At 42.9% G+C, this 18944-nt stretch overlaps 1 protein-coding gene across 1 annotated transcript; it reads left to right on the top strand.

Annotated features, from left to right (window-relative positions):
* The first annotated feature begins 1295 nt into the window (after positions 1-1295).
* Positions 1296-18199, top strand: TMEM154 (transmembrane protein 154). Its single transcript, XM_018081685.1, has 6 exons — positions 1296-1443; positions 9476-9787; positions 11521-11548; positions 12698-12783; positions 14230-14290; positions 18082-18199. Exons 1-6 carry the CDS (start codon positions 1314-1316, stop codon positions 18095-18097), a joined length of 633 nt encoding a protein of 210 aa, XP_017937174.1. The 5' UTR covers positions 1296-1313; the 3' UTR covers positions 18098-18199.
* The last annotated feature ends 745 nt before the right edge of the window (positions 18200-18944 follow it).

Below are 18944 nucleotides of genomic sequence, written 5' to 3' on the forward strand. Positions count from 1 at the left end.
GCCAGCTTCAACAAATTCACCAGAAATCAGATTTAGACACAGAGTGATGTCTAGGGGAAGTACCATGAAGCTCCTGCACAGGCACCATTTATGCCTTCTTCCTTAGTTTATTACTGGGAAATTTTATGCAAGTATTTAAAATGGCTCATACCTGTGATGCAGTAAACTCTGGAGCTCAGACTCTACTGGACTCAGAAGGATGAGTTTTAGACCTAGAACTTATTTGTACAGTGGAGCAAACCAAACCTGTGGTCCAACCACCCTCCCTGCTTGAAGACAAGTATGGTTTAGATCCGAGTCCAGTTCCTGGCCCTGGATAGGCCCACCCCATATAGCAAGAAGGTTGAAAATGTTGGGTTTAGTGTTGAGCTTGTCCATTGCTCCTACCTAGTGACAGGCAATATGTGGAAGCCCCTGGTCAGCCCTCATGTGTTTCTGAGTGTGTGGACAGTGGTGGGGTTGTGGGGACAGAGGACAGGGCATTGTTGGGGGGCATCAGGTGTGCCCCATGGTCTGCACACCCAGACAGAGACTGCCAGGGGGAGTGAAAATCAAGATGAATAAGGAAGGGAGGCAGGATTACCTGCCTCTCGCCACTCCATCTACTGTGACTGTGGACCCCCATGCCAGGCAGTGCACCCTTCTGGGGCCTGAGACCTTCTGTCTCTCCTGTCATCTATAGCCATTGTCACACCAGTGTCTAAGCACTTTCCAGCCAAGCCACCTGCTCCTAACAAAAAAATATGGTTTTCTGCTTTGTCCTGTTCCTTGGTACAAACCAGTCCAGAATACCAGTTACAGGCTGCTAAGAGAGCTAGCAGTTCATCTCATTTGCTAGAGACACTCCACTTGGGGTTGCTTTTTAGGGTCATAAACGCACTCAGTGTCATACCATGCTTGAAAAGCAAGGCAAGAGAGGAGGCACTTTTGAAATTTGCTTGCTCAACCACCTTGAAAAGTGACATAAAACCTTCCCACTAACTCACAACAATGAAATTTTGTGTCTGATTTGTATTTGTGTGATGTCTGTCCCTGTGGTACTGTGTGTAGATGAAGACAGAAGGTAGTAAACGCGGATGTGAAAGGAGTGGAGGAGAGCAGGAGCTCTCTCATTTACAGAATAAAGGTGCTTCAGCCAAGTTCGTGCTTGAAGTGCAACTTCTGGTTTTTTTTTTTCTTCTTTTTCTTTTGCAATCATTGCTTGCTTGACAGGCCCAGACGGAATTACATCACTTCCTAAAACCCATCAAAGAGAGTCCATCTCCTGAAGAAATGCAGCTCAGATGCACCTCGGCAGGAAGCAGGAAATGTAGATGTTTGGGTGCAGCAGGGAGGCTGACGGAGCGCCCCTCAGGTGGGAGCACTGCCAGGGCAGCATGCGAAACCCCAGCTTTATCACTCTGCTCTCTGCCCTGTCGCTGGCTGGAGGATCTTTTGGAAATGGTGAGTAAAGAAGCGTCTTTTGCCTGCTGAGGTGGGACCGCGTTTTATGCCTGCAGCGATGGGACTGAGTTGGAGGGCAACACCCTCCAAGCTAAGCACCGGGAGAAGATCTGTGGGGACTTGCTCTCTGCTGCTTTTTGCTTTGTTTACCCTCTCTGCTTAAAGCTGCCTCTCTTCTTTGAAGGTTTGATTTTTTTCTTGTTAGACCTAACCCCAAACAGCAGCAACCTAATCCTACAATTCCTACGTTTCCTAAATTGCAGTTGTGTAGGGAATTGGAGTTTCCATGTTGAGCCACCAGGCATTTTGCTTCTAATTTTAGTTATTTGTTGAAATTTTTAAATTCCACACCCAATACTACCAGCATTTAACAGTAAAGTTAAAGACAGAGCACTGCTTCCATTCAAAAGCTGACTGCCAATTTCCGCAGTCCCAGTGCACTGAAACTGGTTTAACAAAAGAACAGCCGGTTCCGGAGACAAATATTTTGAATTCTCAGCTGCAGAACAAAGTGTCTGGCAGCATGGATTTAGGTCCTGACCTTCTGAAGGGAAGAACCACGAGTGAAAAAGCCACTTGTGACAAAATGCTGGGTGGTGCTGGGCTTGTAGAGGCTCTCGTTGGTTCCACTGGCATTTTGGCAGCCAGGGACTGCACATGACAGGCAGGTCTTTTAGTGAAACCTTGACAGGTGGTGCTTACAAGCCTTTCAGTGTCAAACAAATCCCTGTCAAAGTGCCTCAGTATGGACTAGAAGTGTTTGCTGCCTCTCAGCCATCACTGGACTTCTTCTCTTAAGGTTTTAAAATTCATTTCTGGAAAAGGTGGTTTGGTGTGGCTACTTTTCCCCTGAAAACCAGTACTATAAGCAGGGTGTTAAGCTGGGCTGCAGATTCCCCGTGTGCTGCTGAGCTGCTTGCGCTTAGGAGTCTTGCTCAGCTGTAAGAATGAGCTAAGTGAGGTATAAAATGGTTTGGTCTTCATTGTGTTACTACAGCTCTGCTGCATTGCAGACACATCAGGAAAATATGCTGCAAGCATTGAACATATATAGCTCAGAACCAAAGCAGTCAGAGGAATAAAAATCCTGCCATGGGCAGAGTAAAAACAGAGGTCTCAGGGAAAAGGAGGAGCACAATGCAGGAGACACAGTGTGATCAGGCTCCTGCTTCCTTAGCTCATGTGCAGGGTACTGATCAATACTATTTCATCACCACCTCCCCAGGGTGGAGGGATACCTTAGTCCCCAGTCCCCTCAGCCTCCCTGCCCTTCTTTGCCACGGGCATTAAAGACTGCTTGAAGCACTAGGCAGATGTCAGGTGCCCCAGCCCACACCCTGCCTGCCTTCAGAGGCTTCCTATCAGTACTTCCCCCTTTAAATTCTGGTTATTTTTGGAATGGTTTCTCTTCAGGAGTGAGTCAGTCCTGTCAGAACCCTCCCCAGGCCCCATCAGCCCTGACTTTCCAGAGCCAGCCTGCATCAGCTGGGGAAGGGGAGGAGAACACCCACCTTTGCTCCCCAACAAAGGCATCTTTTGCTTATGCAACCAGCCCCGAAATGTACTGGGGGAGTACTCTGACTGCAAGGGTGGGAGGTGGGAGGGGGAAGTTGTGAACTTGGGCCTTCGGGGGAAATTGAACTGGTGGGGGAAAAGTTTTTGTAGGGCTTAGGTACCCCAGAGGCACTGGTGGGTCAAGAGCCCCTCCACTGAGGGCAGCCTCCCAGGGAGATCCTTTGCTTTCAATCCTCCTTGTTCACAGATCAGCACGGCAGGAATTGTAAGGGAACTTTACGATTTACCAGACACAGTCCTTACCTTTAAAGTGGTCTGCTGTCTAAATACCATTTACAAAATAGGCAGAGTATGATTAAATCTTGCAGCATAGACAGATTAAAACCTTTATAAATCCTATTCCCATACCATGCCAGAGCCTTGTTAGCCTTGCCACTTGGATTATGCTTTATGGATGGTTTTCTCCTGTCTATACAATTACTCTAATCCGGTAGCTCTAAGCGCATTCCTGAGGTCTCAGCTCTGGGTGCTGGCCTTCTCATGACTCCATACTGAAGGAACATCAGGATTTGCACCAGTTTTCTTTCCCTGGCTTTAATGCAGCCAGAAAGCCCTACAGGTGACAGTGGCTCTCTCTACTGTAGGTGATGGTGCTCACTGGCTCAGCCTTGCAACAGCCCTAAACACCTACCTAGGTATGTGTGCTGACCCTAGTAACAAGCATTTAGACCCTTACTATAGCTTATAGGAACAGGCTCTGACCCTACAGTCATTTCTCAGGGTATGCCATCTCCCACTGTGTTCAGTGAAACACATGGGAAATTGCAGCATACGCAGCCTGACATGGGGAGCAAGAAAATGTGTGTGAGAGAGGAACAGTAAAACCCATAAGATCACCAAGTTAAAGACTGTGTCTATTGTGCTATTGTTTTGAGCTGTCATTCAAAGAAACATTGCTATCAAAGGTCCAGATATTCAGCAGCTTGTACCATGAGCACAGGCAGCGACTCTCACCTTGGCAGAGAACTCCCTTTCAGGTTAAATCCCTAAAAAGCCAAGATCTCTCAGACAGTGATAGTTTTGACCTATTTCCTCCTAGAGTAGTGAACTCAAGAATAGGTTTGAACCCATTAGAGTCACCTGTTGAAATTTTCTGTAAAAGCAAAAATATAAGAAATGAGGATTTGCTACATACTGTCTTCCCAAAGTGCAGTCCTTAAAAAGCAGATGAAAAATCCTTTCTACCGAACACATGACTTCTTCCTACATATTTACTCCCATTCCTCCCTTTTATCCGCATACACAAACATTCACTGTGCTTTATTCAAGTGCTTCAGGGGCATTTCAGAAAATCTCTCATTTACATCACCAAGACTCTATACTAAATTTCAGTCAGTAGCACCAGTCTCTTTTCCATCACAAGATTTTATGATAGCTGGAAAGCCTCCGGAGCTTTTGAATCTTTAATTTCAGAGTCCTCCTGAGAGCAAGGAGCACTAAAAGATTTACATCACAGTGAGGTTGCATGGGTATCACAGATGCAGCACTAGAAGGCCACGAGACTAAGTAGAAGCAACTAAATGCATACATTGGTCTGGAAAACCTTTAGTACTGGGGATGAGAAATGACACTAAGACGCGTGCCTGAATTTGCAATATCAGCAGTTAGTGCAGCACTTCAGCTGGATGAAAATACAGTGAGGAAAAGCAGTTTCCATCATCTATAAATGAGCTTAAACAGTTGTTTCCTCTTTCAGGTTATACCTAGATAACGCTTTCTAAGCACCTCGTTTTAATAGGATCTTGTCTACAGATTAGCCATCCTGAAATGCCTGTGCTCCCTCATCAGAACAGCATATGCACCCAACACCTCGCCTGCAGGCTTTTAAGGATTCCTCTTCCAGCCAGACTGACAGGCAAGACTTGCCTCGACAGGCATCTGGGCAAGCCCTGGCCATGGCAAGGAACAGCCCTTCTTACAGCAACCTGAAATGTGGGAGAGGAACAGTGCAGGGATGAGCCAAGCAGTATGGGAGAGGATCACACAGATCATGTGGAGTGGTATGACTATACCAACAGAAGGAATGTGTGTGTAGAGCAGATATAGGATGAGGTAACTTCATACCAGCTTTATAGCCTTTTTTTGTTCTGTCATCTTCTTGTGGGTATTCCTTTCACTGCATTTTTATAGCTTATGGGACAAAAATTTTCCTTTCAAACTAGTAAGCCTGGCTATCCCAGTGATACAGCTCTTGCTTTCTTTCTACCCCATTCCTTTTTCTTCTGTAAGTAGATACTGTAGTGTAATTTGAAAAATTCCCTTCAGAGACCCCAGTCCTTGAGTCTGATGGTAAGGCGAAAGGTTCGGTTTTACAACAGAACCAAATGTGCTGACTGATGGCTATTTTCCTTTGCTATTTTCCTTTGCCTTGCATCCAACTGAATTCAGAAACCTGTTTGCCTGCTTACTTAATCAGGAAGCTCATATCATCTCCTCTGAGTGCTGCAGCACAAACCTCAGAGGAAGAAATGCTGCAACAACAGAAGTGTTGTTTGTTTGACTGAGATGTGTTATTTTGGACTCCAATCTGTAAAACCACTTGGTACATTCAACTCTCTCGGTCTCCCATAAAAAGCAGGTTTGAGAGCACCTCCAAAACTCAAGCAAAGACCATCAGTGATCCGAGCATATTTTTGAAGTAGAGAATACTGAATAACACCTTATACCATGGTATCTATATATAGGGACATAGCTTTTTCAAAATTTTTAAGAACTGTTAATTGAACCTTTTCTGAGATGCTGCTAGTGCTTGCTTAGACATTTTGGTCCCTTGAGGACTAGATCCTCTAATACCTCGATGGTGGAAACCTGAGGACTTCTTAACTTCCGGCTCCAGCTTCTTAGCTTCCAGTCCCAGCTGTGCCCACCTCCCCATCAGGGTGGGATGCGTGCCAGCCCCTCTTCCTTGAAAGCATGGAAAGTGACAATACAGGTTGGTCTGAAGCTGTGGTGTGTTCCCATCCACTTCCCTCAACATGGGAAGAAGTCACCAGCATTTATGCCCCAGGCAGTTCAGACAAAAGTGAAGCTGATGCAGTTGCTGTATGAGCACATGCTCCTTGGACAAGATGTGCAGAAGGATGAGTATGGATGTTGGACTGCAGCCAACAGCATGAGGCTGAGCTCAGCAAGAGAAAGGGCATGGGCTTTGCAAAGTCAAGAAGATACGTACTTGATCATATGTGACTTGCTGCTCGTTGCACTCCTTTGGCCTTGGTTTTCCATCCTGATATGTTATGTTATGTTATGTTATGGTCAAATTCCCATTTGCAGGGAGGCAATAGATATCTGCAAGATGAAACCCCAGCAGAGCTAACAAGACAGTTCATGGTATGAATTACCACTGCACATCTGGCACAGAGAAAACGTTTGAATAGCATCTCACAAAATCACCAGCTTTCAGATGCGATTCTGCCCTGCTTCAAACCTTGCAACACCCTACAAAACAGCCACTGGGGTCAGCTGCAACACAGCCCACTTGCTATTTTGAGCACTTCAAACTGAAACACTGTGAAAAACAGCAGCTCTCTTGAGGCCAGCCACGTGGGTCTCATGGGGCCTGGGCAGTTGGCTGCGGCAAGCCCTGCAGCTGCACGGGAGGCCTCAGCCTGTCTCTGCCTGCCAAACTGGAGGTACAAATACTTCCATGGTGCAAGCCACCAGGCCAACCCTGGTGCAGGTTGTGCTCTCCTACTGTGTAAAAAGTGTGATGTATGGGTGGCCTGAGAGTGAGAGCAACTGCCATGTGACAGGTAGGGCTCTGGTCCGAGCTCTGGTCCTCAGAGGTGACAGGGGAGAGAGATATGTCTAGGCAGCAGGTAAAACAGGAAATAAGAGCAATATCCTTGCAAGAACATTCTGCAATTGGGTGCCCTTCTCCTGAAAGACATATTTAATTCACTCAGAGAAAAGATCTCTGTAAGAGGAAATGGTGTTCCCAGAGAGATGCTGTTTTGTCCCTGGAATTATGCAAAGTGAACAAAAGTACGTGGCAGCAAGGTCAGTCCCTCTGATTTGCCATTTTCTTTGCCTAGAGACTAGAAAAGGTAATTCTATTTCACACAGAGAAAAATTATTTTAAGTCTGCTTCATAGCTCAAAAACAGGAAAAATATCAAAGATACTGGAAAAGTCTCGGAAATCAAGCACAGCATACTCTGCAGCTGAAGCTTTAGCACTTCAGTTAATGAGGTGTGACTGTTTGCTTTGCTTTAAAGCCACACCATGCTTTAGACATTTGAAAAATCCATTTTAACCCTAAGCGTAAATGAGAAACGAAGTATGTTCTCCACACCCTTTCACATTCATACTATTTTAAGCAACAGGCTTGTCCCTCTCAATATATCAAATGTGTCAGGCAATGGGTTTCAAGGATGATGGCTAAAGGAAGAAAATGAGCAAGGTCATTGAAGAGGTTCAGTGAGGCCGTAGTGGGCCATCAGCTCTGCCAGTGGTACGGTCTATCACACCACAGTCTGTGGCACAGATATCTCTAGTGCTACCTGTCTGCTCTGCACAGCAGCAATCCAAATGGAGTCACTGCAGCCACTAGGAACTATAAACTTGGGAAAGAAAAGACAGATGGCCAAAATAATAAGGGAGAGAAGCTCTCCTTCCTGTTCTCTGCGATAGGATTAAGGACTGCTAGCAGATCATGGAAAGGGGTGGAGGAGCACACGCATAAGGGGTCATTACCTGCAAGGGAGGCAGAGATAGTGTTTTGCTCTTGATTGAAATAATAAATATAGAAGAAAGCAACAGAGAGACTATAGATAAAAAGTGCTTTGTGACTAAAGAGCTATCATTTTCATTGTCCTATTGTGGTGCAGTAGTCTGGTGACCTTCACAGTACTAAACACTATATACAAGTATTAGGTATTCTTTATTAAGTATTCAAATTCTTTCCTAGTTTTTAGGAAAGAATAAAACAATCAGGTGTCTGTGTGATATGCACAGCATAAAAATCTAGATAGAACACTGCTGTCACACTCAAATAATTTTATTCATGTGAAACTGAAATACAGTCTCATTAAATACTCATCTCTTCGAGACAAACCTGATGGGAGAGAGGAGATGCTGCAGAGAGGATTAAGCAAGAGATAGCGCTCTAATCCCAGTTTTCCTTTCTCACTTGGCGTCCCTTGGAAGGACAGCATCCCTGTCCTGATTTCTCATTTGTAAAATGGAGATGATAACTGCTCATCTCTCAGGGCCATTATGAAGATTAATGTGTTTACAAAAGCATTTAAAATGCTAAGTACTTTTGGTTCCAGTCCTGTGAGATTGGAAATGCCAGCATTGAGATGCTGAAAACCTTAAGCTCTTGCTAACTCTAGTGGAAACTATGGCTGCCCAGCACTTTACAAGAATGAGGAGAAACATGTCATTGCGAAAGTCATGAAATCCCATCCTGCTTTATTGCATAAAATGAGACCTGCACTGTGCCAGCATTGTATGTGAAAGGGCAGATAACACAAAAACCCCATCATTTAATTTCATGCTAAGAAAATTATGGAAGGCTTTGCATTAGGAGGCATGCTATCGTAATATATCTAAGGACTGATTCCTGCCCATAATTTGCTATACTTGTTTTAAGCTTTACACTCTGTGACAGTCAATACAGATTCTTAATTAGCCTCAAAAACCCACTTGTTTCACTATTACCAATATAGCAAATTTTAGCCACTTGCAAAATGCATGATAAATTAAACCAAATCCAAAACTGAGGTTCAAAACCCCCAGTCTTAGCATTTACGAGGAATAATCAGCACTAATGCTTTACCATATGCTCCTTCCGCTAGCCTGTAGGATCAGACAGAGGAACAGTTAATTGCATCTGTACCCAGTAACGTCCCTATGTTACTACCACCTCTTCTAGCCCAGGCATAAGTGGAAGTCAGCAGCTTCTGCATCCTTCAGACTTCCTTTCAACAGTTCTGTTTTTCACAGTGAGACAAACTTAAGAAATTTGAGAAAGGCACAGAAACAGGGAGATGCATGAACCAAAGGAATTAGTGAACCAGGGATAATGGTCTCCCTGAAGGGAGTACTTAACTCCTTTGGTAAGGGGAGGGATGTATGTGCCAAGACTGAGGAGCGAAACAGGCTAGTGTGGTTTACTGAGAAGCAAAATAATTTTATGTGTGAGCAAGGCCGGATGTCAACCTGCAGGAAAAGAAGTCTATTTGTGCAAGGCAGCTTTGTACAGACAGACCACGCATGCTGACTTGTCCCAGTAAAAGCCAGCTGAAGAACATGGTCACAACTGGTAAGATTTTGTGATAAATTTGTGATCTAATTTTACGTCTGATGCCCAAGACTTCAAATCTGTGTGTATGGGGCATCTGCTAATTTTTTAAAGACATGAAATAGAAAGTAAATACTAAAGCTGTACACTGTGACTCACTGATAATACTAATGAAACCCAGAAAACATTGTTGTCCTCCTATATTTGACAGGCCCTGAAAATGATGGATCAGGAGATGGACCATCGACATTACCCACTGTTACAGTAACATCTCATCCTGCTATGGGTTCTTCGACCGTGAATGACCATGAGACAGTACTTGTCGCGACAAGCGCTACTGAAAGCAGCTTTGAAACAGAAAGTACTTCAAGTAGTGAACCGAATGCTGTGAATGATGAGGACAGCCTAGAAGCAGCAGAACAGTCTATCTTGATATATGTTGTCCCTGTCGTGCTGCTGGTCCTGCTGATTTTATTGATCACATTTTTCGTAATGCATCATAAAAGGAAAAAGTCTAAGCAAGGTAAATTTGTCTTCTTGTGCATCAAAAGAATATTTTTAGGATGTGCTCAACATTAACAAAATGTTATTTGGAGGCCCGTGATGCCACATTTAGGATGTTCTTCTCTGACTGTAGTTGCATGTCTGACAGATAGGAGAAGGATCCTCCTTGGCAGCAGTACCTGGGCACGCACCTCTACTTGGGCAGGAGCTAATTCTCCTTCTTTGCACCTCCTGCTCATGCTGCACATCCATGGGAGCCGTGGCACTGAGCTCCAGCTCCTGGCAATGCTGAGAACACTTAGGGATGTAACTGTGTGGCTGCAAATGCTTATTCTCCCTTTATGCTCAATAACTTAATGCAAAGTGAAATTAATGCTTCTATTGCCTATACTGCCCACAAGGTAAAGTTGCTTGGAGCTTCAGTAAAATAAGAACAATTGTTCCATTTTAAGGAACAATTTTAAGGGATCCCAATCCTATAGGATAGTGGCTGCTATGAAAACATCACAGTAAATGAGCTAGGAATCCCATGGTCAGAGTGCCCTGGGTGCTGTGGTAGGGTGAGCAGTGCTTCAGGAAGGTGCCTTCATCTCTTAGCAAAGAAAGTGGTAACTTGGAGTGTCAAGCCACAGAAAACAAACTGAAGTGTCATATTAAAACCATGCATCTGGTGAGTGAAGTCCTGAAATGGTTGTATCTGTGTCACTACAGAGCCAGAGTGCCGCTGTAAGCTCCTCAGCCTGCAGGCAGTTCAACACATTCAACACAGATTTTAAGTAAATTTTTCAGGGTGTTTTTAGGCTGCATTTGCCTTATCACTGCATCTCCCTCTAAAGAACTGAATTCACAACGAGGCATCTAGTTGCCTACCTGTTTCTAGATGATCTGAGATGCAGGTACACTCTTCAGAGAGATAGGAAATGTGGCACCTTTCAGGAACACAATCCTGGGTTCTCTTGCCCTGTGTCTACTGCTTGGAGCTAGGAGCTTGGAGCATCCTCAAGGCTTGGGCAGATGGCTCTGTAGTTTTTGTGTGGCCCTGCAGTCAGGAAATGCAGGAGTACTGGAACAACTGGGAGGTATCAGCACCCATCGGCAAAAATGAATTAAAAATAAGCTAATTTAAGACAGGCTTTTCAGTCACTCGATTCCTGGAGGGAAAGTTATTTATCTCTTACACCATTTTCTCCCCCATCTTTACTTTGTCTTGGGATCATAAGTAGCTTTAGATCCCTTTTGACATCAGCTTCATTTGCCTGACTGAGATTTAATCTGCCATGCAAGTCCAACCCCCTCTTCTCTCCATGAGTGCCTCCCAGAGTCTCCAGACAGAGCTGGATTGCCTGTGTGTAATCTGTAGAAAAATGTCCCAATGCCTCCCGTAAACAGTATATTTGCAGAAGTGGTTCCTTTTCAGGGTACCATTTCCCTCATGACATCTGTTTTGCTCAGGGAAGCGTGCATCTGCCCTGTCCCACCCACTGCAGCACTGACACTTGGCTGCCTCCCAGCATGGCTGAGCTAATAATGAGCTGCTAGTGTGTTCAAGATTAAAAATAATAGGTTCCTCTGAAAATTACAAACAGGATGAGGTATTTTGTCTTTCATCTACAATTTAGTTTTCATGCCTTTTGAAAATGCAACCTGTTTTACCTGACACTATCCAAGGCTTGCTTGCCTTGTCTGGACCTTGTATATACGAAGAGGTATGTATCATGCAGAACTATGAACACCAACTTTCTTCTTTTCCAGATGAGCTGGGAAGTGAAAATGTGAAAAGGTAAATTTTATGAATATCTCTCTTTTTAATTTTTTTTTAATTTTATTCTAACAGGATATTATGATTTTTGTTGCCTTTGCCACCTGTTTTAATTTTACCATACACTAAACACCATTACTTTTTGCCATCAATTGCACCAGCTAACTATCTCTACAGGTGGCTAAAGTGTGACTTCAGTACCTGGCTGAAGGTGTAAGACTAGAGTAGGAGGAGATGCGGTGACTGAGGCACCCACAGCCTGCAGCCCCTGCTGCGCCTGCTCGAGGCACCTCCTGCTCCATCAGCCACCAGACACACGAGGTACCCCAGGAGCAAAGGGGATCAGTTCCCAGACTCATCACAGGCTTTCACTGTTCAGAATAAGCTCTGTGTCTTTCTCCCCTGTTTTTCAAGTTTGTCTTCTCACTCAGAGGTGAGGCAGAAAGGCTTGCCTGGCTGCCATGGGAGCAATGCCTTAGATGCTGGAAAAACAAGCCAAAAGCTGTGTGGCTCTTTCAGGGTGATAATTTTTATTGTTACCTTTTATTGAGCTCCATTTTGCTAATCAATACTGAAAGTTCATAAATTGGATCTAGGAAAGAAAAAAGGGTTTTTTGCTAAAAAGTATTTTTTCTATCTTATGACTCCAGGAATGATAAGAAAAAGGAAGCTAAGTGGAGGCATTTAAATAAATGCAGTTACTCTACTCATGACCTTTCCTTTCGAAGTCACTGCAAATGTCAGTCACAGCTATGATGAAACATTAGGCCTTTTGATTTTATCACTGGAGCAATGAGACTTTTGCCACGTGTTCCAGCAGGGCAGAGACAAACTATCTTATTTTTTAGTTTTCTATTTACAGCAGGGACAGTTTTCAAGAAGCTGCAGTGATCTTGTGCTCTGGCACACACCAGGCTGCACTGAGTCCCTCTGCGTGTTATGTCTCAGTCCCCCCCTACCTCTGCCCAGGACCAGCATCTCAGTGTTGCCTCCTTGCATCTGTTTGCAGCTGTTTGGTTCAAACCCATTGGGTGGGCATCTCCTCAGATGGCTTTCCACAGATAACACATGTGTCTGGAATTATGAAAGAGTCATACAAAATCACTACATTGTAAGTTGTACAAATTAACATTTTGCGTAATGCTTTTCTTCCCCCTCTCTTCTTTCAAGTCCTATTTTTGAAGAAGACACGCCCTCTGTTATGGAGATAGAAATGGAAGAGCTTGATAAATGGATGAACAGCATGAACAAAAATGGTACACGGTAACCCCTCTACTCCATTCTCCCTCTCTTGCTAGCTGACGTAGATCCCACATGTAGAAAATCAATGTAAGGTGTTTTGTATGCACGTCACTGCTTTTCCTACAACATTTTAGTTGTGATCTTGGCTCCCTCCTACTAAAATAACTGCACAAATGTCAGGGGTAGAATTTTTCAGAGGAGTATTTTAGTTTGTGTGGGAGTTTATTTTTAACATGTGGTGGAATCTCATAAATGTTTTCAGTTTCCAGTAGACATTTCTATTAAACACACATATAGCTGTGAGGGGTATTTATATTTTTAAATATACATTTTTAATGCTAAATATTAATTTCTATGAAGCATCTAGTCCTTTCAGTCTTCAGAATTTCTACAGTTTTGTGCTCCACATTGTGTTATTGTAGGAGAAATCCGCATTTATTTGTAGCTCAGACCACCATTTACTTAAAGCTGCTGTCAGGAACTTATGAATACATTCTTCCCCTCTCTTGCAAGTCTATCAGCACATGGAGCAATTAGAATCTTCAGTAACTACCAGCAGCAGCATCTTCAGCTCCCTTCTCAGTTCCCTCTAAGTATCTTGCATTTTCCCTCTCATTTTCCTCCCGACTGTAATCTCCCAGTCAAAATCCTTAAGGGCCCTGCATTCTCCTTCAAGGCTCTCAAAAAATGCGGGTCTTTGGTAAGGCGTGAATTAACCGAGGCCTGATTTTGAACCCCGAACAGCTTTTCACTGGCTAGGAAATGCTGAAACACTGATATTTTTTTCATTCCTTGTCCCTTGCCTTATATCCAAATGGCTCATTTGCCTGACCTACGAGGGATGCTTTGTTTCTCAGGACATAAAACTCTTTGGAGCATTTCTTTGCGTTAGCACAGCACTCCACGTGATGGGTTTTGACCTTTGAGGTCTGTAAGCTCCAGTGGAAAACATGTGCTAAGTGGCAATAGTGAAAGAGACACATTAAGTGTACTATACAGGACAATAGTGTTGTAAAATATTTTTAAAAATTTTGTGGAGAGAAGGGAACAAATATTTCACATACTTGTGTGTGTGTGTGCTAGTGTTTCCTAAACTCCAGCCCCAAATTCCCAGCTCTACTATAAAGCATAGGTGCAACTATAAGCAATGGAAGATTAACAAACAACCCTACCCATGGCAGTTTGTGGAGAAGCAGTTGTCAAAAATAGTTAATTTGTATAGGTGTACATAAATAACTGAAATATATGTAATAAAAAAATTCTGGCAACACTTATCAAAAGGAAGGAGGATTTAAAATGTGTAACATTTATGCTATGGGGTCTGTGCAGATAAAACAGTGCAGAAGTGTATCCACAGATCTATATTTTAGAGAGACTGCATGATAAAAATTGATGCTTTTTTGAAACATGTAGAAGAATTGCCAAGAGTAACTATGGTCTTGTTTCTTATCCTTTTTCAGCTGACTGTGAATGTTTGCCTACTGTAAGAGAAGAAGAAAAAGAATCAATTGCCAACCCAAGGTACTTTAATTCATTATATTATTTGAAGAAATACAGTCAATGTCACTCTAAAATAATCAATTTTTTGTATGTAATTACAGAGTGATTCTTTGGTCTATATAAATTTTAAAGTTTTTATATATAGGAACTTTGACTTCAACTTAAACAAAAGGCTTGACGCTCTTATTTCTAAAAAGGTCTCTGCCAGTAAATTGCAACCCTAAATAATCTTGCAGTTGTAAACTGGTGCAAGACAGACAACACTTGCTGATCAGACTTTAATCACAGTTTCCCAAGGTGTTAATACAAGCATTCAGCATAGCTTCCTTGGCACTCTTCACCAGTGCAGGCACCCAGTTCCCCTCTGCCGTCTGGTGCCTAGAGGTCCCTGAGAACTACTGCCAGATGTTTTGGCTGGAGCTGTGACTTGCCAGACAGGGACTTGTCTGACCCCAGAGAAACCTAAAGGACCTTCCCGGTGCCCTGGTGCAGCACTCCCCCCAAGCTGGCACTAGCTCATAGTACAAGCAGAGATCCCAGAGGGATGCAAAACCGCAATCCTGACAGCTTGTAAACTTAAAATCTTCCTGGCTGGTTTCCTCAGTATTTTGGCCAGAAATCCTAAACCCCTCTCAAACTCCCATTTTCCCTAATTAAAAATTCTATTTCCAGCTGGAAACAAGAGGCTGTACATTGCCCTTACCCTCACCCTTGTGTTGCAGCTGCGTTTTGGGTAGTGGGCAAAGCAGCTCCTCTGTGCCAGGTTATGATAACAAACAAGTAAACTATCCTATGTGCCAAGAAAATCCCCGGTGCAGTGGAAGCAGTGATGCAATCAGGCAAGGCTAGGAGCAGGGACAGGTGGCAGGAAGGGAACCTGGGTCTTCTGCTCCCCATGGCACCAGATAATTCAGATGAATATGTCTCTCTGGCAGAACTGCACCTCCCACTGTGGACTCTCATAATATCCTAGTCCTCTTTCCTGAGTTTTCTTGCTCAGGAATGAAATAGTAGGGATGTTAAATCACCACCGCTGGAGAGTTTGCAACTCAGTTGCTCCAAAGCTGCAGTTTCAGGGGACCTTTTGGATGGGGCTTGTCCAGTGCAGCCATTTGTATTTAAAAGGTTTCTGCCTATACCTATTGCAAGAGAAATCATCATTGTGCTGTGAGGTTTTTGCTTTAGTTTAGTTTTGCTTAAAAAAAGACTTAGATCCTAGGTTCCAAATGCAAGCAAGCACATTAATTTTACCCTGAGCAGCTGGAAAAGATCCTGGATTTGCTAGCCATCTGTGTCTTCCCTTCCTGCCTCTAAACAGTAACTCAGAGGGGGGAAATTGTTAAGGAGAGGCAGCTGTACAATGGTTCTCTAAAAGCAGATTTGCTGAGCATTCCACTGACTATAGCAGGGAGTATAGGACAAAGCATGCTTGAGTCATATGCTAACACCAGCAAACGTCAGTCATACTCTACAAGGCTTTTTAGGCACACCAACCTTAGCATTAAGTTTACTTTCCAAAACTTAAACAATTCATTTTCAGAAAAAAAATCATCATGAGATACCAGCTTGAGCTGACATTTTAAATATCATCCTTGCTAAAGTGCTTTTGTACTGGATTTGCATTAACCCCATCAGAATGAGGTGTTTTTGCTCTTGGCTGTCAAAAGGCATCTTTAGGCTACACCTTACCTCAAGTTCTTCAACCTGTCAAACAGAGTTATTGCCACTTCAGAATAATATAGTGAGGCTTAAGCCTTGATGCAAAAAAGCAACCCTGTTCAGACATATATGCTTCAGTCAGAGCAAAGGCACACACATATTTTCTTGTGACTGGTACCTTAGAATCAGACAATAGAGAAATTGTGGAAAGGCAAAAAAATGCAAATAAAAATAGGAAATATATCTCTAAAACATTCAGAGCTGCTCAGACAAAGGATATTAGCTGAATATAAAGTGTGAGATTATTAGATTCAATTTTGGATTCTGAAAAACTGCTTTGTTTGGGCAAAATTCTTCTCAAATTATGGTAATTTCTCTTTTAGATTTTACTGACGATATTTCAGTACAGGAAACATCTCAAGGCCTCACTGAACAGAGATGGCTATGTTGTTTCTGTGCTTCATAAAGATGCTGGGGGGAAATTCATCAAGACCAAAATGTTTTGAACTATGAATGATTGTGATATAATTTTGAAACTATATGAGACTAACCATTTCAATAGTGACATTTTGATGTTTTCAGAATGAAAGTTGTTCCAAAACTATCTTTCAGAGTAAGTGACTTTTTAATATAAAAGTTTTTATAAGTTTAAAGAACAGAACCCCATGGTGGTAAAATATTTCTAAGTTGAGTGTTTCCCTTAAGTCTGATCTAATTCTGCAAATTTCGTTACACAAGAAATTTCAAAATATGCTTTATTTCAATGAGAAAAGGTATCTGAAGTGGTGGGATTTCTGGGTAAACAATGAAAAAAACCTGATTTCTGTTTATTCCTGCAATTGAACCCAATCAGACCAATATCTGCTGGTTTTCCTGATCAAACGCTTAGATGAATAAATAATGTTAGAAAGAGAACCACATACAGATAAATAGATGTTTTCAGCAGCTATTTTGAGCAAGGAAAGTGAAAGACTATGAAGTAAAATGAAACAAAGCTATTATTATAATAAAATTTGTACTCAGGAGCATCAAGGCTGCACATTTGTGCACAGGAGGCAATATATGACAGTTCAGGCTCCTTGGTAGGTGGAGGTCACCTACTTTGCATGTAAGCTAAGTTACAAATATATGTATACATTTTCAAAAATTATATACATTTTTCAAAATATATATTTGAAATAATATGTCTCGGCTTTGAAACCTATTGCTAAAATCCTGATTGTGCCTGGGCACAGAAACATCCCCAGCCTCCTTGGGGCCGGGGCTCCCATCCTGTCCATGCAGGAGGGAGCAGGCAGTGGAAGCAGGGCCAGCAGGCAAGGGCTGATTCTCCTGTGGTGCACAAGAGGGTACAAAACCAATCTCTACTCCAGGGACCTTTACTTCCCCCAGCAAAATCAGCACAGCCTGTCCCCGTCACAGCATGGATTGCTGTAGGATGTGGAGTACAAGCAATCCCCTTACGCTTTATCACACCTCCTGAGAGATTTGGTTTGCCTTGGGTGCTGCTGGGCACCCTCCTAGTCTTTCTGTCTGAAAAGGGTGAGTCTTTCTTATGGAGAGATGTTCTGGGTGGGTAATAAGTTAGTACAGAAAGAAGTACTGCCTTCTCAGGATGTGCCTCAGTTTGACAAGGGACTTAAAAAAACAGGTAAAATATTATGAGTGGCTCTTTAACTTCAAAAGTGGTTTAATGCTGTTAATGCTGACTGAAATCCAGTCAGCTGATAAAAGATGTCTCATTTTTAATGTTGGCATGAACATAATTAAGAATATTATTAAGAAAGAGCTAGGGAACAAACTAGCTGGGCAGAAACGAGTGGGACAACGAGAAAATGCACCTGTTACGAGGTCAGATGTAATACAAAAATTCTATTTATAGAAAGTTATCCTCACCTGTGGAAAGAGGCCTCGGAGCAGGAGACAGGCTGTGCTGGGCAGCCACTAACCATCAGAGAAATCAGAGCAGCCCTTGCTGCCAGCATCCAACACTGCAGATGGAGTCTGTTCATCTGTTGCATGACTGACAGATTTATTTTCTGGTAACACCTTCACGGGGACTCCAGAGATACTTTTTCATATTATTTCCTGCTGAGACAACTAACCCAACAGCATGACACTGGTGTGTTTTTTTCTTTCCTGTGTGTTCACAGTGATGGTGAATCATGAAGTCAGAACAGCAAAGAACTGGACAAAGGGAAGCAGCACACAAGCTAACCATCCCCCAGATATTGGAAGAACTGGATTTAAATATAATTCACCTCAAAAGGCCAGACAAGCAAATGCTTTGGTTGTGTCCTGCTATATATGGTCTTCAGAAAGGAAACATCACCAAGGGGAAGGAAAAAAAAAAGAAAAGAAAAAAAGAAAAGCACAGTAGCAAGATTAGAGACTGATTTAAATTCTTTCTGCAATTACATTCCTCACAAATCAAGAGAAACCTCTTCCCACCCCCCCCCAAGTTCTCAAAATAGTTCATGATTCTATCTCATTCTGCAGTTTTGTATTGTGCAGCACTTAAAACCACTTCTGTTCAAAGTTCGGCGGGTTTCTTTGTTTTGTTTTTCGAGGGTGTTTGTTTCCATGTCCATAATTCTGGACAGCCCTGGCTTTGTGGATGTGAAGCTCATGCCTATGCAATGTTTATTTTTCAATTTGCTTTTTCTGAATGGTGCACTGATTTGCACAGAGCATCTGCTGGGGAGGTACCAGGCTAGGACTGACAGACCACCTCTGAGGACAGAGAGAGAGCAGCTGAGAAGCCTCTCAGAGGAATAGCCAGAAGTGACTGCAGCCTGGCAAGGGCATGGACTCTGTCTGTAGTGTGTTTTTTGGTTTTCAAATTAAAGGCTTTGGAGAAGTGAAAACTATTATTTTGAGATTGCCTTTCAGTTCATTATCTCCATAGATGAGCGCCCTGGGCTAGCTCTCTCCATGTAAGTCTCCTCCCTGCCGAGGGCTGTTCTCTAACCACCTACTTCAGGAATATTCAACTTGAAAACTTTTTTTTTAAATA

Source organism: Manacus vitellinus, unplaced genomic scaffold (assembly GCF_001715985.3).
Source record: "Manacus vitellinus isolate BGI_N305 unplaced genomic scaffold, ASM171598v3 scaffold_0_pilon, whole genome shotgun sequence".
Taxonomy (NCBI): Eukaryota; Metazoa; Chordata; class Aves; order Passeriformes; family Pipridae; genus Manacus; species Manacus vitellinus.